Here is a 23,163-nt window from a genome sequence, read left to right on the forward strand (position 1 = left end):
TGTTAAAGAATCATAATCAAAGAGTTGCATCTTGAAGAACTTAAAGATGACTAAAAATGTAATTAATGATCCCTTAGATTGTTCATCTCTTTGATTCAATTCAATTCAATTTAATTCAAGATTATAAGCATCTTAAGTTTCCAAGATTATATCCACCCTTAAGTTCAAAGTACTAGGTTTTGTCATCTTAAGTGCTTAAGTGTCAAACATAGGGTGGATGGCCAATAAAAGTGTGGGAAGAAAGCATAGGTAATTGCACATATAGTTGAAATAAAAGAACACTCTTATATGTGTGTATAACTTATCACAATATTTGTGGTTAATATGAGAACACATGAAGGTTGATTGTATAAACTGAGAAAGAAAGACTTCACAATATTGACACTATCTTGATAAAGATTCATAACCAAAGCTCCAACATCCAAAAAAATATTAAGATGGCATAAAATGCAATTTCTAATCCCTAGACTATTGGTGTCTTCCTTCAATTTATATATATAGACAAATTTTAGAACAAGAATAAGATAGAAAATAGGATGTTACAGTAAAGAAACAAAGAGAAAAAAATGAATAAAACTGAAAACAAAAACAAAGATATTCTTTAGTTAGCTCAGAAACCAAGCAATAATGGTTTTGTCCATCGAGAAAACAAGATGCAAAAAGAAACTATCCTTGAAAGCATGTAGATTAAAGAGCAAAAGGTAAAGGTTGATTGCTTGTGTGTGCTAACACTAAATATTGAGTCTCGTCATCTTAGGTGTCACATGTAGAGAGGAGTGTTCCACAAAGAAGTTTGAGAAGATAGTTGAAACTAAATGATACACTATCTTTAGAATATTTATGGTCAATATAAAAATTCCGCTAAAATTTCACACTTCTAAGATCTTAGAGGAATCTTAAAATTTCACACTCCTAAGATCTTAGAGGAAAAGATTCACAATTGAATAACTGCTATCTAAAAAAAATTGTGGATGACTTAAGATCCTATAGTTTCCTAATCATCAACATTCCCTAACAAACAAAATTACTTATATCATAAGCTTCTAAAGCTTATCCTATTCTAATATGAATACTTTGGATGGTCGTAATAAAACATTACTTTAATATGTGGTAGGGTAATTATGAGCAATCATAACAAACTAGAGCACTTGCACCCAAAGGAGATGCAAGGGGTATGCCGATAGTTACAAAAAAGTGCAAATCTATATAAGATGGTTTTCTCCATATTTTTCTTGTTAAGCATTGAATATGATGTGAAATCAAATGTAAAAGAGGAACACAAAATAAAAATAGTTAAATAATAAAAGCTTGGACCACGTACATAGTTTGTTCTTAGATTCACTTTTCTTGCAACTTCACATTGTTAGATATTTGGGCATTCCTTTCTTAGTCCAACCAGCTTCTATTAAGGATATGTGGTTGTCGATCTTTTCTAAGATTGAAGACAAGCATAAAAAATGGAAAATCCAACAGTTATATCTTGTTGGAAGGGTCCAGATTGTGTAAAAAGTTTTGGCATCTCACGAAATATATTACTTCTCTACTTGGATGTTTGCCAGTTATTAGTTCAATGTGCTAGAAAATCTTTTAAGAGAATTTTTGTGGTGATAGGATTGATGCTTTAAATAATAACAATCGATATTGGTAACGCAAAATGACGGGGTTTGACTTTTACAACAATATCAAGAGTTAAATCACTAGACAACTCTCAAATAGAACCAACATTCTCCTTTCATCGATATGAACAAGAATGAAAAATAATCCTTTACAATTATTAGGAAAAAAGAAGAATCTTGATTGCAATAACTCTCACTAGTGCTCCCTTAATATATACGAGTCTATGTGTGAGACTTTATCAACTTTTTATTGGCTATGTTTATGCATTTGAATATCTTTTTTCCCCAATGAATAAAGTTGTTGTGTTACAAGCATTATGAGATGATGTCCCTTATGGTGATGGAAATCAATTTTTTTTAGAAATCGATTTCTTCTTGTTCCAAAAACAAACTACTCATTACCATGTAATACATATAATGTATTAAACTTGCAACCAAAAATGTGTCTAAAAGATTCTACCATTTTCCTCGAAAATAATTTATTTTGTGAACAAAATACATACCAATTTAACGATCTTTTATTTTTGTTTTCCCCTTCTACAATTCTTTTCATTTTATAATACATATATGAATTTTAAAATAATTAAATTTAACTATTTCAAATTAAGAATAATTAAATTATTTTTTAGATTTTTAAGTTTCCTTTTATATTATATTAGATGTCTAACAAAATAACAAATGTGAGAAATCATATTATATAGACTTACACCTTTAGTCACTATCGGTGTACCCCTTGCTCCTTCGGGTGCAAGCGCTAGTAAATAAATATATCAATATCAACATAAACCTTGCACACTTCTAAGTACAAGTGCTAGAAATAAAATAATCCTCATCTTACCATGACCCATAATGTTACAACATGTGAGCATTGATACTAAAATTATATATGAAATATCATAAATTAAGTTATGATCAATTAAAATGTAATAAATATTAAATATAGAAGGAACCAAATTTGAAGTAAAAGAATATTCTTTGCCAATAGATAAATTAATCCCATTTATAGTTAAGGCCATTCAACTTAATTCGTTGATTTTATTATTCTCTAAATCTCAATTGAGTTTTTCTCCAGTGCAATAATGCTTAATGACACAATAACTTTAACAAATTAATTAATCTCATTTATTATTAAGATCATTCAACTCAATTCATCAATTCTATTAGTTTCTAAATTTTGATTGAGTTTTTCTCCAATTTAATAATGTTTAATGGTTCATTAATGGGCCTCGGAGGGTTAATCCTCTGTCTAGAGGTGCTATTTAGGCAGAGTGGTGTCCCCTTGATAGTGGGTTGGTCAACATCAATTTCAATGACCTCTAAGGGCAACCCTATCCCATCAAGAGTGGGCTTTGTGGCTCGGGATGATGGTGGCAACATCTTGGCTTTAGGAGCAAAGCAGATAGCAAATGGTACGAACAATCATGCGAAATGTTTGGCGGCACTTGAAGCTACTCTGATGGGTATCAAATTGGGAGTCCTGAAGCTTCATTTAGAAGGTGACTTGCAAATTATAGTGAATGGTATCTATCATTAAAGGCGAATTGGATGGGTGGTATTTCAACAAGTACATGAGGCTAATTTGAACTCTGAGATGGTGGACTTTCGAGTAACATGTGCTCACAGAGGCCAATGCATTGGCGAATAAGTTATCCAATGTGGGGGTGGCAGGATCATTCGAAGATAGATTTGAGCTTTTTATGGATTTTGGATCCTTAGAAGCTGACGCATTTGATTTTGTACCTTGATTGTGTGCAAGTTTGGGTGTAATCATGTGGCACAGTTAGCAGTTGTGTCGCTTTATCAAAATTGGAGGCAGATTGAATCCCAGCGACAGGTGGGTCATACAGGTTGATTGGAAATGGCCAGTGTATATTAATTTTGACTTGTGATAAAATGATGGAGCGCCTCTTTGCTCATGTCCTCCTTCTGGATTCTTTGAAGGCCATCTTTTTATGGGTTTTCAGTCACCTTTTTTTGAAGGTTGTGATCTCATTATGCTAAAGGTGGCAAGTTCTGTGATTGGGAAATGGAAGCAATTTTTTCTCTGAAAACAATTGGCCAAATTCTGACTTTCTCAAGGTCGATCATGGTCAAGAGACTGGGCAATGTGTTTTGGTTATAGACTGAGGAGCTTTGAAAGGCAATATGTTTAATGTTTGGGGAAAAGATCTCTTTGTTTAGTGAAGTGGCTGGAAGCAAGGATGATTTTCCCAATTTCTCCCGTGAAGATGATGTTGGGTGGTTTCGTTGATGCAAGACGGTGGAGTTCAGTTTTTTGTCCAAATCTTAGGCACTTGGGATGATCTCTTTGTAATGTGTCTATGGTTTGTTGTAATAGGGGTTGTATGGGTGGTTTTGATTGGCAGTTTTTTGTATGGGGATTTGTTTTTGCTGCAGGGTGCTCATGATGTGATCTTCTATTTTCAATAATAAAATCATTTTATTACTGATGAAAACAATGTTTAATGGCACAATAACGCTTTAAAATAAAACAAAAGGAATTTCATATAAAATATTACATTGAGATGATATAATCCTCCTCAAATAAATTTCAAATATATATTATTTTTATATATTTTTTCTTGAGGATTTTTTCAAGATATAGTTGAAATTACATCTTCATCATTTCAAACTCAAATATCCCTTCTATAAATATTATTTTGAATGTTTATTCAAGATGTAATCAACTGCATCTTCAACAGTATCAACAACCTACACAAATATAAAATTGAATTAATAATTAACGAATGAGTAATGATAAAACTATTATCTTGAATCTCTATTCAAGATGTAATCAACTATAACATTATCAACTACCCAAACAAATCTAAAATTGAATCTGTCATTTAAGCATGAATGGTACTTAACATTGAAAAAATGTGATACCAAATTATATCTTTGCCTCATCATTATCAAATGTAAGAATTATAACAAACAAAATTTCTTATGTTCAACATTTAGTAAGATAGGATAAGATAAGATAAATTTATTAATGTCCAACAAGAGACCAACAAAGGTCTAAGGTACTGGAAATAGTACAAAGGGCAAACGTTAGCAGAGAGAGCACTAAACGGTGTCAACAGAAAGAACGTGAAAGCAAAACAAATAAAAGAACCAAGAAAAAGGAATAACAACAACTAAGAACTCCTCACAGGGGAGATGTAGTCCAAAATGAAAAGATGGACATTAGGGCAAAAGAAGATATACCACTTCTAACATCCAAGGAATTGAGATAAAATTTAAACCAAACAAATTCCTACAAAATCTAGCAAAAAGATATGTCACTACATCTTACATTTCTAACAAATAATGACAAAACTTAAACTATTAAGTCTGCATTCACAAGAAAGATTATTCTTCAGCTTCTCACTCTCCTCCCCACGTTATGGATGAGTTTACTCATTTGTGATGTGGGATAACTACTATGTTAGTGTGCTATTAATGGTTTGTTTTTTAGATTGTACATAACTTTTTCAGTTAGTCTTTTTAAAGGCCAACATTCTTGAATTGTTTCTTTTTAATATCAATAGCAATAATGTGTTTGTCTTTAGTGATCTTATAAAATATCATATTCTTGAAAGAGAATATGTGCAAAATTACTTATCTTGGTCCTAAGGTGTAAATGTCCCCTTTTTGGGACAATAGAAATATTGAAGACTTATTTTACATAATGTTAAAATTGACTATGAGGTGAAGACTCGAATTGTTAAAAGGTCAATTTAATGTTATAAAAAGGGAAAAAGGTCAAGGAGGAATAAGAAGAAATGCCATACGGAAGTTGAAGAGCCACAAGGGAATAGGACAAAAGCCAGAGGGGAGTCGAAGAGTCTTAGTTTGTGTATTAAAAGGGGAAAGAGGCTAATTGTTGGATATGTTTGATTTATGATTCAGTTAAGTTTTCTCTCTTGTGAGAGTTTTCAGAAAGCTTCAGCTTTCAGCTAGTTTGAGGACATAACCCCTCGTGTTGGCAGATAGTGGACACAAACCCATTGTCCCGAGAAACATTAGTTCAGATATTTCATTTGCACTTATAGGTTCTTATTCTAGTATTCCAATTTGACTGTTAATCTGTATTTAAGATTGGATTTTTGTTCTGGTTATTGTATTGTTGTTGTATAATGCAATAACATATTTTAAAGAGTTAAGAGTTTGTCGGTTTTATCTTACTGGCTTGTAACACATGGTTATTGCGAAATAACGGGTTATATTCTTGTGGAGAATCTTTTGATTTTATTATAGTATTGTATTCCATTTGCCAATACTTGAGTTTGAATGTTATATTCAAGAAGAAGCTAGTCAAATATCTGTGGGGATTTCTACTAGTTTCGATTGTGTTGGTAATACACCTGCAAGTGTTTAATTCTGAATATATTGAAAGGGGAACAACGAGAAAATATCCGGTTAGGGATATTACATAAGGAGTTTCTATATGAAAAACTTGTCCTAAGATTCATCCTAAATTATATATAAATCTTGGAAGGTTAGTTTCTATTATTCATTATTATGTTAGAACTCACTTATATATGATTTCTAACATCAAAGGGAAAACTACGACTATTTTAATGAATATATAGCCCTAGAGAGCACGTTGTCTTATATTAGGGAAAAGCATAATCAACACCCCAATACAGTTTGTTTCGCTTTATCATCTTTTTGGACATCATGCTATTATCTATTATCTAAAAAAAACTTGATGAAAGTATGTATCTTACAAATTTCAGAAATTTAGTTACTAACACTTCAAAAGTGTAAAAACCAAACATTGTATTATAATAGTGAAAATAGGGGCATAAAAGACACATAAAAATGTGAAATAACAAGATTAATATTTTAATTTGTGACGAAACATCAAACTAAAGCCTTCACTAAGAAACTAAAATTTTAAAACTTTGAAAATACCAACATGATCCAGGATGTAATGTAAACAATAAATGATAAAAACTATACTTCAAAGGCTAATACTTGTAAATAGAAGTCCACCCCGAAAAGCCAAATCAAACACTTCAATTAAAACTCACTAGAGACACAATATAGGATTAAATGCATTATAAGACAAAAGTGGATTCGATATTGACCTATACGCTTTAAGTAAAATGTCAAAATCTGGTAGGGTACCTATTGCACAAGATTGACATCCATCCCAAATATTTAGCTTTCAATAAAAAAATTCCTAATTTGATTATGGTGAAATTGCAGACTAGACTGTTGAATCCATAAATGTCCAACCATAAATTCAAGATTCAAAATGCATTCAACCTCACACCAATGAAGTTGTTCCTAATGAATACAAATGCAAACAATATACTAACTAAGAGGTTACAAATATCTCACTCCATTGCTTTCCTATCTGCCATGAATCTTGCAAGCAACATTTTGGTGGTCTTAGGATTTCAAGCATAATGCATAAGATGGGTCATGGAGAATGGATATTTGATTGTTTAATGCATGAATGACTTGAAGATATGAGAAATTGTCCAATGGAATGAGAAGGATATAAATAAGATGAGTTTACAAAGTGGAGAATGTTTATGAGCTTCTGCAAAAGACATTAATGAATTAGTTAGATTAGGAAGATTCAATGGATCAATGCAGGAACATATTAATGAATCAATTAAATAGACCATAATATGCATTCAATTAGCAGAAGAAATATGATGAATAATAAAGACATTTATGTGTCCACATTTTGCCCCTCTTTGAGAAAATACAACCTGCAATATTATTCCTAAGAAAAAAATGATTAACTAATAAATGCCTCCGAAATATCCTCGTAAGGATGGTGATTGATACGATATGCCCCCTTGAGAGATTGATTAGACAAGGTGTGATAAGATTGATCTCTTCATATATCATAGAGAAAAGATTTGATGATTGATATTGCACAAGTAATTAAGTTGAGATGCACATTTGATGAAAATGCACAATTGATGGAAATGAAGATAAGCATAATAGACAATTGATGGGAATGATTAGTATAGCTAAGCTAATTAAACTGATTGAGATTGATGCTAGTTGAAGATAATTTGGTACAATGAACAATTGATTTAGAAGCAATGCGATTGCATCTAAAAAGCAAGTGATTGATTGGATATTAGAATTAAGAGACATGTATTAGTTCGATAAATCAAGTTATTGATCTCTAAGACAAAGAGGATGAAAAAAAATAAAAATAAAGGGAAAATAATTAAAGAAATAGCCAATGAACAAGGTATATGAAACCAATGACAGGAAAATAAGTGGTGAAGGAAATGAAATAAAGGTGATGAAATGAAGGAAACGAGTTGAATGAAATGAAATCAAGGGGAAATAAGATTTATGGGAAGAAAGGAAAACCACATACAAATAGAAAAGTAACCCAACTTTGAGAAAGCCTTTCAAAGAATAGTAAAGGTAATGTTATGAATTATTGGGGCTAAGTAATTTTACAACCTAATCATATTGAATAGTATAAGAACATGACAAAAAATGAGAAAGATGACGTACAAAACTTACAATGGACAAAGTGCAATAAACTATGTTATTTTCTCACAAAACTATATGCCAAGATTAATGGTCATAGTGGTGGAGGATTGCCTATAGAGATGAAATCGAGTATATGTAAGGCTAGACATCTACACAATCATGAAATAAAATAAACAATTTTACTTCAAAAGAAGATATCTTTGTAGTGTAAAGTCCTTAATCCATTAAAAAAATTGCCCTAAAAAAATTGTAAGCTTGTTAGCACTGCATTTTGGATGGAGAGACATCCAATAAAAAAAGAATATGTTGATACCCTTCATACATGAGGACTTAATTATATTTTAAAAGGCCTAGATCAAAAATAACAAAAATTACTTTCCTAGAAATCCCTTGGTTTGATGAAGAGTGCTAAGTGACAAAATTAAACTTCAGAAAATGTATGATGGAAAGAGAAAATAAGGAGTATGAAAAATTGTTATGGTCTAAAAAAATAAAGGTATTGTGAACACATGAAAGGAGAAAATAATTGCTCATGGAAAACACAACCTTGAGAACTTTTCAAGGGATCTAAAGAAAGAAAGAAAGAAAAAATAATATCACAAATTTTCACTAGCTTGTGAAAAGTTATTAAATGAGCATTCTCAAGATAAATTCTTGGAGTGATCATCCTCCAAGGAGCATCATCCTGCTACTAAATCTTTTTGGAGAGACTAATACTTCATCAGATTAAAAAAATTGTATATGAGATGACTAAAATAATGCATAGAACCTTCCTTTAAATACTACGAATAAATTAGAAGGTATAAGTAACTGCACAATTACCAACAACCAATATGCACCTAATATTTAATTAAATATGCCTAAGTAAATAGTAAAAACATATCTATTCCAACAATTCTCCTTAATGCAACTTAGGGAGAAGAATATTAGCAAAATGAACAAGATGCAATATGGGTCCCGACAACAAAACCATTTTAGGTGCCCATGTACAATGCAAATGCAAAGAAATCTCTCACAAGTGGAAAAAACCACACGGGAGAAAAAATCCTCTCTAGAAGAGAGAAGAAACAAGATACATGGAAGGAGGACTCAATCGAATCCCCAAGGACTACATAAATCATGTGTCTACAATCAAATATCTCAATCAGAGGGGGCAAGGGGGGGGGGAGAGAGAGAGAGAGAGAAGATGCTTCTCCCATAATTAGGAAGCTCCAATGTCGATAAAGAGGGCTTGCAAACAAAAAATGATCCAATGCCTACAAGCAACAAATATTCCTTTAAGAAGAAACAACTCCACCTAATGAGAAGGAGCCACTCTATGGCCAACTAAAGGGAGGAAGAAGTCTCCAAATATATGAAAATTGATTAGGTGTCTCCAAGCACAAAAAATCCTACACATACTCATGATCAAACTCAACCAACTAATGTGAAAAAGCAATTGACTAAGGAAACTCGTCAATAGATCAATCTCCAAAGATGTATCGACAATAATGCTCAAAATATCATCAAAGAGGTAAGAAATCCCCTCAAGTATGTCTCACAAATCAAAAAGATGAGACACCACAAACAAGTCAAAGAACCTACTAAATACTCATTCTATATAGAAGGATTTGAAATGCTACGATCAAGTCTGTTGAATAAAAGCAATCTTCGACTTTGAAGAAGTGAGAGGTGGTGAAGGAGGCTCAATACTAGTCTCAAAAATACCAAGGTTCAATAACAAAATTTCTCCTCACAAACATGATTCATGCTTGGTGAAAGCATGTTAACATCATTCAAAAGAATGTCATCATAGAAAAATAGGAAAATGAATATAATTGAGGAGCATAATCAACCACATATAGCAATGATCTCTCTAGCCTCCATATCTCAAATATACATATATAAGATCAAGAGTGAACTCAACTATCTTAACTTGTGCACCATGAGCAATTTGATAAATGGATACAAGATTAGTGATCAAGAAGAGTACACAAAGAGCATCATTCAATGATCCTTACCTATAACAATAGAATCGTTCCCAGAAACCTTCATGTATGTATTACTACCCATCAAAATAGTAGATGAGCTACAAGGCTGAAAAGTAGAAGACAAATCCATAAAAGATACCATATGGTGTACTGCACTTGAATCAAGAAGTCATTTACCATTCTTCGGAATAATGGAAGCCAAGAGTGCTTTACCGTTCCCAAAATATGAGGATCCCGGTTGTATGGATAAAGTGAGAGAAGTATGGATGAAGTGGGAGAAGTTGTTTGTGTAGCTAAAGGAAAAGGAGATACTTGAGATGTGGTGCTTTTGAAGAAGGTATGGAAGTTCATCAATCATCTTACGATAACACATGGACTTATCATGTCCTAATTTCTTGTAATAAGTACATTTGGTCTTTTACTTTTTAGAGAAAACCTCTTGAGAAGAGGTGATGCAGGAGCATCCAGAGATATAAGGGCAATCCTGTGTCACCCAAAAAAATGTACTTAGACTTAGTTTCTGTTTCATGTCTTTACATTTTTGGATACCCATTTGGCTCAAATAAAGGTTCCAACTCTCATAGTTCAACTATCAGTGCATTTGAAAATCCCGAAAAAATAGGAGCATGCAATTTGGCCATCATTTTGGTGACCTAGAAGGTGTGACTTGGCCAGATGAATGTAATTGAGATTTAGAGCATTCCAGAAAAAGAATCAGGTCAAAAGGCCCCACGGTTTGAAAGTTATTGCAGTTTTTTTGAGTTTTGGAGACCTCCTAAGAATGCTTCAAAGTCAGGTTTGGGGCATTAAATGACCTCGAAAAGGGTCGAAAAATGGGGGACGAGCGAAGCTTGTCCATAGGGCTATAGAGCGCTTCGAGAGCTTTCCGAAAATGTAAACGGTTCGTCAATCGGAGTTACAGTTCAAAAGTTATGCCTCCTGGAAGTTCGGCTACCGTTTCTGGATTCTTCTAGATTTGCACCGACTTCTAACGCGGCTTCTGGAACCTTCTATTTTGTCGGTGGATGCCTACTAGCACTTTCTAGAATGTACTCCTAGTCCTTAACCCTCCGGGGTCTATTTAAGGAGATTTTTGGCATTGTAAAAGGCAGTTCGGATTGGAGCTTGAGAGGAGGTGCTAAAAGGAGAAATATTCTCCAGATTTATGCTATTGTAAGCCCGTAGGGCATGTTTTGAAGTTTATTTTCTCTGCACTGTTTGTACTAGCTTATTTTCTCAGTTAATATAATTCCTCTTTCTATTGTGTCTATTCTGTTGTTGGGTTGTGTCCCCATCAAGTGGTATCAGAGCGGGTTTTCCTGAGTGTGTAGACAGAGCGCCGACTGTGAGGCAGTTTGCACCAGGACTGTGTGGTTGTGGGTTCGAGTTAGAAGATGCCTCCAAAAAGAGAGCGTGGCGGAAGGGCCAGAGCTATTGATCCTGAGGAGGTTAGAGCCCTCCAGAGACAGGTACAAGCATTGCAAGAGGAGCTTCGTAGAGGAGCAAATATTGCCGCAGATGACAATAGTGAGGATGACAATGAAGAGGAAGTAATGGAAGTTGACGGGGAAGTTCTGAATCCTGTAGAGGAAAGGCTTTTTAGGGCCATTACTAGGTTTGGGAAAAGACCTACAATTGAAGTGGGTATATTTTCGAGAAATTTGAAACCAGATGAGTTGATCGATTGGATCAATGAACTGGAAGAATACTTTGAGTATGAGGATATAAGGGACCCAGATAGGGTTAAGTTTGCAAAGGCCAAACTGAAAGGCCATGCCAAAATCTGGTGGCAAGAGATTCAACTGGAAAGACTTAGAAGAGGAAAGGAGATCACAAGATGGGATCGCATGGTGGACAAATTGAAGAAGCAGTTCATTCCTGTGGACTACGAGCTTGATTTGTTTAAGAAGATGCATGGGTTAAAGCAAGCAGGAAGATCAGTCCAAGAATATATAGAGGAGTTTTACCGACTCCTGATTAGAGTGGGGCATGCAGAAGCAAATAAGGAGAAGGTTGCTCGTTATATCAGTGGGTTACGGCCTAGCATCCAGGAGGAACTAAGTCTGGTAAGAATGACCAGCGTTGAAGAAGCATACCAGTTTGCCCTACGAGTTGAAGAGAAGCTGAGTAAAAGGTTTGAAGGAAGACAAAGAGGGCGCGGTCAAGGAGGAAGGGGAAGCGGTAGATCATCTGGAGGCCGCAATGAAACTCAAAAGAAAAATGAAGATGAGGGTACTAGCAGGAACCAGAGGAATGAGGGTTTCAACCGCTCCCGTGATCAAGACTTTGGAAATCAAAGAGGAAGAGGTAGAGGATGTGGACAAGGAAGAGGAGGCTTCCGTGGTACTTGTTTCCATTGCAATGAAGAAGGTCATTGTGCCTTTGAATGCCCTCAACGACAAGGAAGGACAGATAGGAGAGCTGAGGGCCAAGCTAGGGTTGCTCATGTGGATGAGGATGCACAATCATCACATTCAGAGGATGCAGAAAGAGGAGAGACCTTGGTAAATGAAAGAGTCCTACTAAGTGGTGAAAATAACCAGGACAACGGAGGAGTTTGTTCCGTACCAGATGCAAGTGTGAGGATAAATGTTGTGATGTGATCATTGATGGTGGTAGCACTGATAACTTGGTATCCGAAGAGATGGTCTCTAAGCTGAAGCTCAAGAGGGAGAAACATCCCCAGCCCTATCGGATTTCTTGGGTAAAAGATGATCATAAGGTCCTGGTAAGTGAACAATGTTTAGTAAAATTCAAAATTGGGAGTTACCATGATGAAGTTCTCTATGATGTTATTTCGATGGATGTTTGCCATCTATTGTTGGGTAGACCATGGCAGTTCGATAGACATGCAATACATGATGGACATGCAAACACATACTCTCTGACAAAGGATGGAGTTCGCCACAAATTGAAGCCCATGAAAAAGGAAGGTGAAAAGGTATGTAGCAGTGCTAGGATTTGTCTTGTTGATGGAAGGAAGTTTTTAGATGGCATGAAACATCAGCGTATGTGCTATGCCTTGATTCCTAGGAAAGATAAAGAAGGTAGTAGTGAAATACCATTTGAAGTTTCAGATTTACTAGGAGAATTTGGAGATATTATCTCTGATAATGTTCTAGATGGATTGCCACCAGTAAGGCAAATCAGTCATCAGATAGATCTGATTCCAGGAGCTAGTTTGCCTAACACGGCTGCTCACAGGATGACTCCTACTGAAACAGAGGAGCTAAATAGACAGGTTCAAGAGCTGTTGAGGAAGGGCTTGATTCGAGAGAGCCTGAGTCCATGTGCAGTACCTGCAGTACTTGCACCAAAGAAGGATGGAGAGTGGAGGATGTGTACAGATTCTCGAGCTATAAATAGGATAACCATCAAGTACCGGTTTCCTTTACCAAGGATGGATGATCTTATGGACTGCTTGAGTGGAGCTCAGTACTTCACAAAGATAGATCTGAAGAGTGGCTATCATCAGATACGGATTCGAGAAGGAGATGAGTGGAAAACAGCCTTCAAGACCAAGGAGGGTCTTTATGAGTGGTTAGTCATGCCCTTTGGATTGACGAACGCCCCAAGCACCTTCATGCGGCTCATGAATGAGGTACTTAAGAAGTTCTTGGGAAAATTTGTTATTGTCTATTTGGATGATATTTTAATTTTCAGCAAGACTTTGGAAGAACATTTACTGCATATTCGTAGTATCCTTGAAAGGCTAAGGGAAGAGAAACTATTAATTAATCTAAAGAAGTGTGTCTTTGCAAAAAGGGAGTTAGTCTATTTGGGATTTGTTATATCACCTGAAGGTCTCAAAATGGATCCAGAGAAGGTAAAAGCCATCTTGGAATGGCCTACTCCAAGGTCTGCTACTGAGGTAAGATCATTTCATGGTCTGGTTAGTTTTTACAGGAAGTTTATTAAGAATTTCAGTGGCATATGTGCACCTCTAACTGATACAATAAGAGGGGATAGAAAAGAGTTCAAATGGACTGCAGCAGCTGCGAGAAGTTTTGAATTGCTGAAGAAGAAGGTGACTGAACAGCCTGTGTTGGCACTTCCAGATTTTAGAAAAGTATTCCAGGTGGATTGTGATGCTAGTGGTAGTGCTATTCGAGCTATATTAAGCCAAGAAGGTAAGCCTATTGCATATTTTAGTGAAAAATTGAATGATGCAAAGAAGAAGTATTCTGTTTATGATCAAGAGTTCTATGCAATAGTTCAGGCCTTAAAGAAATGGAGGCATTATTTATTGCCAAAGGAATTTTTTTGTATACTGATCATCAGGCATTACAGTACCTAAATAGCCAAGGTAAATTGAATCAGAGGCATATGAAGTGGGTAGAATTCTTGCAGAGTTATACATTTGTGTTGAAGCATAGAAGTGGAAAATCTAACAGGGTTGCAGATGCATTAAGTAGGAGACAGTTGTTGCTTACAACAATGCAGGTTGAAGTAGTTGGGTTTGAAGAACTCAAGAATTTGTACCCCGAGGATCCTGATTTTGCTGAAGCATGGAAAGCTTGTAAAGAACCTGTTGCTGTAGATAGAACCAAGTGGTTAGACTATTTGATTCAGGATGGCATGTTGTTCAAAGGTAGTCAATTGTGCATTCCAAGGAGTTCCATGAGGGAAAATCTGATTAAGGAGAAACACAGTGGAGGGATGGCAGGACATTTTGGTCGGGATAAGACCATTGCCATTCTTAGAGAACATTATTTTTGGCCTCAAATTACACAGGATGTGAAGAAGTTTGTACAGAGTTGCCAGGTTTGTCAAGTTGCCAAGGGGTTTAGTCACAATACTGGCCTATATCAGCCATTGCCTGTTCCATCAAGGCCCTGGGAGGACATAAGTATGGATTTTGTTCTTGGATTGCCAAGGACACAAAGGGGTAATGACTCAGTATTCGTGGTGGTTGATAGGTTCTCCAAAATGGCACATTTCATTCCATGCCACAAAACTCATGATACTGTCCATATTGCAGACTTGTTTTTCAAAGAGGTGGTAAGACTACATGGTCTTCCAAGGAGTATAGTTTTTGACCGAGATACTAAATTTGTGGGGTATTTCTGGAGGACATTGTGGAAGAAGTTGAGAACAGACTTGAAATTCAGTTCCACGCATCACCCACAGACTGATGGCCAAACAGAAGTGGTAAATAGAAGTCTGGGCAATTTGCTGAGATGTTTAGTTGGAGATAAGCCCAAGGGATGGGATTTGATTCTACCACAGGCAGAGTTTGCTTATAATAACTCTGTAAATAGGAGTACTGGAAAATCACCATTTCAAATTGTATATGGAAATAGCCCAAGGACTGCGCCAGAATTGAGGAAGATAGAACAAGGGGAGAGAACAAGTGCTGAAGCTGAGGAATTTGCTGAACACATCAAGCATCTACATGAGGAGGTTCAAGCACACATTATCAAAATGAATCAAGAGTATAAAGCTAGGGCTGATGCAAGGAGAAGACATAAGGAATTTCAAGTAGGGGATCTAGTCATGGTGCACTTACGAAAAGAAAGATTTCCAGTTGGTACTTACAACAAGCTGAAAATGAAGAAATTTGGCCCCTGCAAAATTTTGAAGAAACATAACTCAGGAAATGCATATGAGGTGGAGCTGCCAGATGGTATTCACATTTCTCCCATTTTCAACATTGTAGATTTAACAGAGTATCATGATGATGGTGCAAATGAAGAGCTGGTTTTAGAGCCATGTCCAATTCCTACTTCTAAGAAGGAGGAGATAGAAGACATTCTAGATCATCGTGTGGGTAGGAGTACCAGAAACAAGCAGTATGAAGAGTATTTGGTCAAATGGAAAGGACGACCGATCGAGGACTCAACTTGGATTTCAGCAGCTGAGGTTTCCCATTTGGGATTTCCTCTACCATCCATAAAGTGACAAGGTCACTTTTCAATCTACCCTGGGTGTCTGATGCAAGAGCATCCAGAGGTATAAGGGCAACTTCTGTGTCACCCAAAAAAATGTACTTAGACTTAGTTTCTGTTTCATGTCTTTACATTTTTGGATACCCATTTGGCTCAAATAAAGGTTCCAACTCTCATAGTTCAACTATCAGTGCATTTGAAAATCCCGAAAAAATAAGAGCATGCAATTTGGCCATCATTTTGGTGACCTAGAAGGTGTGACTTGGCCAGATGAATGTAATTGAGATTTAGAGCATTCCAGAAAAAGAATCAGGTCAAAAGGCCCCACGGTTTGAAAGTTATTGCAGTTTTTTTGAGTTTTGGAGACCTCCTAAGAATGCTTCAAAGTCAGGTTTGGGGCATTAAATGACCTCGAAAAGGGTCGAAAAATGGGGGACGAGCGAAGCTTGTCCATAGGGCTATAGAGCGCTTCGAGAGCTTTCCGAAAATGTAAACGGTTCGTCAATCGGAGTTACAGTTCAAAAGTTATGCCTCCCAGAAGTTCGGCTACCGTTTCTAGATTCTTCTAGATTTGCACCGACTTCTAACGCGGCTTCTGGAACCTTCTATTTTGTCAGTGGATGCCTACTAGCACTTTCTAGAATGTACTCCTAGTCCTTAACCCTCCGGGGTCTATTTAAGGAGATTTTTGGCATTGTAAAAGGCAGTTCGGATTGGAGCTTGAGAGGAGGTGCTAAAAGGAGAAATATTCTCCAGATTTATGCTATTGTAAGCCCGCAGGGCATGTTTTGAAGTTTATTTTCTCTGCACTGTTTGTACTAGCTTATTTTCTCAGTTAATATAATTCCTCTTTCTATTGTGTCTATTCTGTTGTTGGGTTGTGTCCCCATCAAGAGGTCTTGGACTCAAGGATAAGTTGTGAAGGATGAGCCAGAGCTCTCTCATTAGGCATAGAGTCCTCGCAGTGTTTTTCGTCCTTTCCACTTGAAACCTTTGGAGGAGGGTCCTTTGCAAGAAGTGCTTAAGACCTAGGAGGTATCAATGTGCCCGCCTATGTGAACTTTTCTTGTTCCCTTGTGAGTTCAAACCCTTATGAGAAGCCATTTTGTGTGCACTACCTAAACAATGCATAGTGACATAAAAAGAAGAAACAAATAAAGAATAATCTAGACCAAGCTGAGAGGGAGTCAATAGTATCAAGTACTCATCATCTTTTATAACCCTGCATTCAATAAAACACATGCGAAAAGAATTGAGCTTGTTAAAGAAGTCTTGAATATGATCCAAATGTCTTGGATCAGAGCTCATTAGTTCATTCTCCAAATGAAATTTCCTCATCTTATTCGGTTTACCAAAGAGATTCTTAAAGCTGGTCCAAAACTCATTGGGATGTGTACAAGATGCAGCATGACATTGAAGATTACAATAAATAGACAAACAAAGAGTACTAAGAGCTTCATGTTATCTATCAAACCGTAATCTATTTTCTACAACACCTAGTGTAGGTTGAGGATCTTGGCCATATGTGATTCTATGCAACTTAATGTTAGTAACAATTATTTCATTTGTGACTTTCACTAGTGATAATTATATGGAGTCCAAGTACAACTTTGGACCAATTTATGCCCAAACAAAAGAATGCAGCAAATGTTCTTTACAATATAAACAATCATTTCCTTATGTGTGCAAGAAAAGGAGCAAAACTAACGTTCAACATCAACTAAGTAAAGAAACCATCAAACAACAAAATATGAGAAAAATACCTCAATCACTATGCAGGCAACAAAAGAAGCTTTTTGATGGCATATGGAGCAACAAAAATGTACTTCAACTACAATAGTTGTTCTAGTTTGAAAAAAAAGGCCTATAAAAGGCACTTTGGAACAAAATTAGGGATGTGGTCCACCTACAACCACAAGAGCAACTATCAGGAAAAGAGTGCAATGTGGCAGTAAAAAATATAATATTGTAGGGGCTTGCAGTGTGGGCCCAGGCCCCACCATGTTGGCTTAGAAAACACTACTCATACATGCACACAAGCACAAATCTGCAGCACCAATAGAAAGCATTCAACTAACAATAAAACAATGGGGTCGCAACATATGTAAGGCATATAAAAAACTCTACCTACAACCAATGTGGGATTACTCCCAACACTATCCAAGCTGCAAACTCCACACACCCACCACAATGTCACCTCTTTGCTATGAGATCAAACCGTGATGGCAAGTTAAGAAATATTTGTGCATAAACTTTATAATCCACTCCAAAACAATAAAGCTGCCAATAAGGAGTTACTTCTAAATGCAGGCCTATTGAGAAAGTGCACAGCCTATGGAGGATTGACCTAACATAGTGAGCCTTGACAGATTAGACACAGGTTTCATATAAATATGATTCTACATAGTGATAAGGCTAGGATTGTTGAGAAATTGCACAGCCACCACCAAAATGAATAGTCTCACTAAAATAACGATCAAGCAGAAAGAAAACACTCAACCCACAAAATCAAGACCTGCATGACAAGAACAAAATCTTCACTGTACCAAAACCAAAAAACAGTGATGTGTGTGTGTGTGTGTGACTGAAATAATGTATAGAACCTCGTCTATATAGGCAAAGAATAAACTGGTAGGTAAAAGCAACCACATAACTACTAGCAACTAAATTTGCACCTAAAACTTAATTAACAATGCTCGAGTAAACTTAAGCATGAATAAATGGTAAAACACATTTACTCCAACATAAACAATAGTAACAAGACTTGCCTAGACTTGAGTTGTGACACAAACAAACATCATGGCTACAACATTACCCACAAGTTTTAAAATTTTAGTTCTAATATTGTTTTGATGCCACAAGTTTTATATACATTTGGCAATATTTATATATCTAATTGTGTGTTATTTCCTTTAGCTGCAATTTGCATTTATACTTATGTGATCGATTTATACTTATGCATGTGATGACATTAACTTCTATTTGATGACGTCAGTATCTTTAAGGTTTATTAAATATAAGGTGCATGTTCAAAGCAAGTTTTAAAATGTGTAGCAATCCTTACACTTCATAATAAATGCATCTTCGATCATTTTATTCAAGAGAGCTTACTTGAGGGTTGGACACTTTGTGAAGTTATCCTTCACTATAAAAGTGGTGATATCAATAATTCATCAAATTATTGTACAATTATGGCTAAGTCTCTTCTTGGAGAAAAATTGTTTAAGACAAGCTTCAACCCTAGATAAATAATTATTTCAGCCTGAATTCTCCAGACTATATTCATCCTTCCCAAGATGAATTTGATCTCCAACCATGGGCCCTATTTTTTCAGGGTTCCGAATTCTTATCAATCAAAACTACCACAATGCACTGGGCAAGGAAATCATTTATGCAGACTTGGATGGGATATAGATTATTAACTTTAAGGATTAAGAATAGATTAGAATTACTCTAACTAAATAATATTGACAATGGATAAAGAATCATTTATGCATTTCAACTAAAAATGAACTCAAAATAAGTCATAAAGTTTTCCAACATACCAAATCAGCTGGAAAATCCACATGGTTACCTTCCCCTCTGAAACATCCAGTTCTTGTGAGAATAGAGAACCAAGGCAGGCCTGCCTGCAATGTGACCAGTAAAATTCTTTTTAAATCATTTGCAAACTTTAGAAAATTTACAAGGTGATTGCAGAAATACAAACTGAAGTGGCCAAACCATATACAATCAATGTTGTCATTAATGAATTGAATAATACCAAAAAGGAGGAGCATTGAGCTAATGCTGACCTGTCGAGCACCAAATATGTCAACTGGAGGGTTATCTCCTATCATATAAAGAGATTTTATTTCATGAGTTGGCAAGTCTTCAGCATTTGAAATCTTAGGATTGTCAATAGCTTCTGAGCCAATCAACGATAAAATTTTCTGTAAAACAATCTCAGCATCTTTGAATACAGTAGCATTTGGTTTCCCAAATGATGTATATGCCAAAGCACTATGATGAATCCTGTGAAATTGAAGTAATTTCAGTGATATATTTAAATCCAAATCTACTCATGATAAATCATGAAAGATAAACATATATCAAGATGGAAGATGAATGACATGAATCATAAACATTTTTTTTGTCTTCATTTCGATGAATATCTTTGCCACCCTAAGACTTACCTATTAAATATGCTCTCAAGAGCGATTCGAAATGCTCCCATCCCAAGTCTTACAGTAGGAAATGCTGCCTGTTATTTATGGGTACATTTGATATCAAAAACATTAGATTAGTTTATTTCTACATAATTTAGGATATCATATCTTCTTCATATTGCATATGCAAAACTATCCTTTACTAGATCAAGATGAACCGTATGTGTCCCTGTTTCAATAATGTTCTCCCCTAAGTCTTAATGGAATTACATTATGGAAATGCCTCTCATCTTTTCCATGTCAAAAAAGCTCTAAAACTGTATAGATTTGACATGACATTTGATTTTAGTTCTTATGAATTTTTATTTTTGATAGAAGAAAATATGCATTAACCAAAAAAACAACGCAAAAAATATCCAAATGAGTATCTTATTCACAAAATCTGGAAGAATAGCTAAAGTTATGTCCAGACAAAAAGAAAGTAAAGAAGGTTTGAAAGACAGATAGACTGAGACAGCTATAAATATGCAGAATAACAAAATTGGAATCAAGTATTACTAGGGTAGCAAGGTTAATATAATTCAAAATTATGATATAAGTGTCTTAAAAGACTACGTCATGTAAAAGTGCAGTGATGCTCAGTATTCCACTGCCAAACACCAGCTATCTACGGGATTAGGGATTACATTCCAATGCTTGAATATAATCTCTCCATTTTCATGAGCATCAAAGTTTGAGGGAGTAGCCCATTAATGTGTCCCTCGACGGCTAATTATTGTGAATAGAGGATCTTCTAGGGTAGAGGCTTTGTTAATGGAGGTTCTTGTCTTCTCCAGAATTTCATATGTTCTAGCTTGGTCTTCATTTCACTTAGATTGGACTTCATTTAGACTCAGTTCATATACTTACTATTTATAGTGAGTCTTAGGTTAATCAAGAAGGGGCCTTTCTATTTTAAGCAAGGCATTTATACAGACAGAGGATGCAGTGGTTGACTCCCTAGTTCAAACAATTCATCAAAGTAATGAATATTCTTGGAGTTGTGACATTTTAATTAATAATAAAGTAATACTTTATTAATAATTAATTAAAAGTACACATCATTAAATGTTATTTCACTCTATTATTAAAAGGGATTATTTAATAATTATAATGTCAAATTATAAAGTGCATGTGTAATAATGTAAACTGCCAATTTAAAGGAGACACTGTATCATCTTAAAATGGAAGCACTTAATATTGAGACCTTTTAGCCCTCCTTAGTGTGGTTTTCGTCCCTTTCTCTTCTTCCTATCTTTCTCAAATCTCTAGGTCATCCCTCATTTCTATGTATGGCCCTTACAGGTGTTATTTTATCACCTTTTTGCCATATCTTCTATCACTTTCATTGTTTCTTAGTTCTTTCTACACTTTCCTTGAAACCTTGGGGTCACTTTTCCTCTGGATACCCCTCATGTATAGGTCAACTAGGTCAACCTTTACCTAAAGGGATATTGGTCTCGAGACGCATATTGTCTCAGGTGTTTAAATTGTTTATTTTGTACCTTAGTTGGCTTGCTTTGTTTTTAATCCTGAAAACTAGTGTATAAGGAGGCTTGGGCATTTCATTCTTGTACATCTCTACAAAGAGGATGCTCCTATGAATCCATGAGAAAATGTCGGAGGGTTGCCACAATTTTGTAAAGTCAAAATTGAGCAAAACACAATCACCTATGAATTGATGAACCTTACTGAGTTGGGATTGTGTAGGAGTTGCAGTAGTTTTGTTAGCCCCAACTAATACTGTTGAAGTTAAGGGAGTTGATGTATGTGAAAGAGTGTAATGTCCCCTTTTTTAGCAGCTTCCTACAGTTGGCTAGATAAGTTCACCATCGCGACCCTCGTGAGTTGGCAATAGGATTTGAGGGTCTCAGTTATGTGGTTATAAGCTTTCCAACAGTCTATAGTGTGTTTTGGCTCCATTTGAGGGACTTACTATTTATAGTAAGTCAAACTATTCGTTTCAATGAGCTCAGTTGAGTTAGAGGAGTTGGGTGATGCTCTCAATTTTTATTTCAGGCTTTCGATTTGGGCTCCAAGAATCTTGGAGGGAGTGTCTATTTATAGTAAGTCACCCTATCAAGTTCATTCATCGCCTTCCATCATCAGGATCACTTTGGTGTTGTCAGATTTCGAATCTGATGCTTCTTTAGTTGTTTTCGCAAGACGGGTGAATTATTATTATCATTCATCTAAATACGTTGAGATTGCTATTTTTGTTGGTCACCTTAGTATCATAGCTCGTTGGAACTAGGACGAAAAGTTTTAAATCGTGGGAACAAGAAACAATGGCCTTGCGTGTTAGAATTTAAAGTTACGGTGGAAAAGGTCATTTTTTGGAGCCAAAAGCAATTAACAAATTATATTAATGGCACTTTAATATATTCTAATGTTGTGTAGATTAAGCTTCTTAAGTGGAGTCTTTTGGGAAGCCAATGCCATTTGGAGATTATAAATATGAGGACATTTGATGAGAAAAGCATCCAATTATTTGATAATCTTATTCTGCTTTGTCGTCTTTGTGACGTTTCTGAAGTTTTAACTTTTCTATGCCCTTGCTGAAGTATAAGGGTTTGAGATCTACAGCTGAAGTATTGTAGATTTAATTATGAGAATCCACAGCTGAGTCTGTAGATTGGAGTTTGTTTTGGGCAGCATTTGTAAGAGTAGACTGTGAATGCCAGATTGAAATTGGACTAGGCAGCTTTCAGTTTGACTTTGCAATTACATTCTACAGCAAAGACGAGGTTCTTAATTTGTAAAATTTAGTTTATATTACATAATTTGAAAGTAAACAAGCTGGCTTCAAATTCTGATTTATAATCAGCCAACAATTTAATTCCATTTTCATTATATTGCTATATGGTTTGTTGGTGAAAGAATTCAAAGGCTAGTGTGAATCATTTCAGAATTGTTTATTGGCATTTGGTATTTATTTATGCAAAACTTATAAGGCCAAAATTAAGTAAATTTGTGAACAGTTTGTTGTACATTCTGATATTGTGTTTGAAAATTTAAGACATCATAGATTCAGTGGTAA

The 23,163-nt window shown here is 35.4% G+C and overlaps 1 protein-coding gene across 2 annotated transcripts in view; it reads right to left on the reverse strand.

Annotated features, from left to right (window-relative positions):
* Positions 1-4,096: 4,096 nt before the first annotated feature.
* Positions 4,097-23,163, reverse strand: part of LOC149539185 (hydrolase family protein / HAD-superfamily protein) — a 193,216-nt gene continuing 174,149 nt past the window's right edge. For both annotated transcript variants that reach the window (XM_089800509.1, XM_089800510.1), the window contains 4 exons: positions 20,112-20,179; positions 19,731-19,950; positions 19,482-19,565; positions 4,097-4,328 (listed from right to left, as the gene is read on the reverse strand). In XM_089800509.1, coding sequence (XP_089656635.1) covers positions 4,272-4,328; positions 19,482-19,565; positions 19,731-19,950; positions 20,112-20,179 — 429 coding nt within the window. In that variant the 3' untranslated portion in view covers positions 4,097-4,271. The remainder of the gene's footprint in view (positions 4,329-19,481; positions 19,566-19,730; positions 19,951-20,111; positions 20,180-23,163) is intronic.

This window comes from Cupressus sempervirens, chromosome 9 (genome assembly GCF_028749045.1).
Source record: "Cupressus sempervirens isolate cs-2001-9-10 chromosome 9, ASM2874904v1, whole genome shotgun sequence".
Taxonomy (NCBI): Eukaryota; Viridiplantae; Streptophyta; class Pinopsida; order Cupressales; family Cupressaceae; genus Cupressus; species Cupressus sempervirens.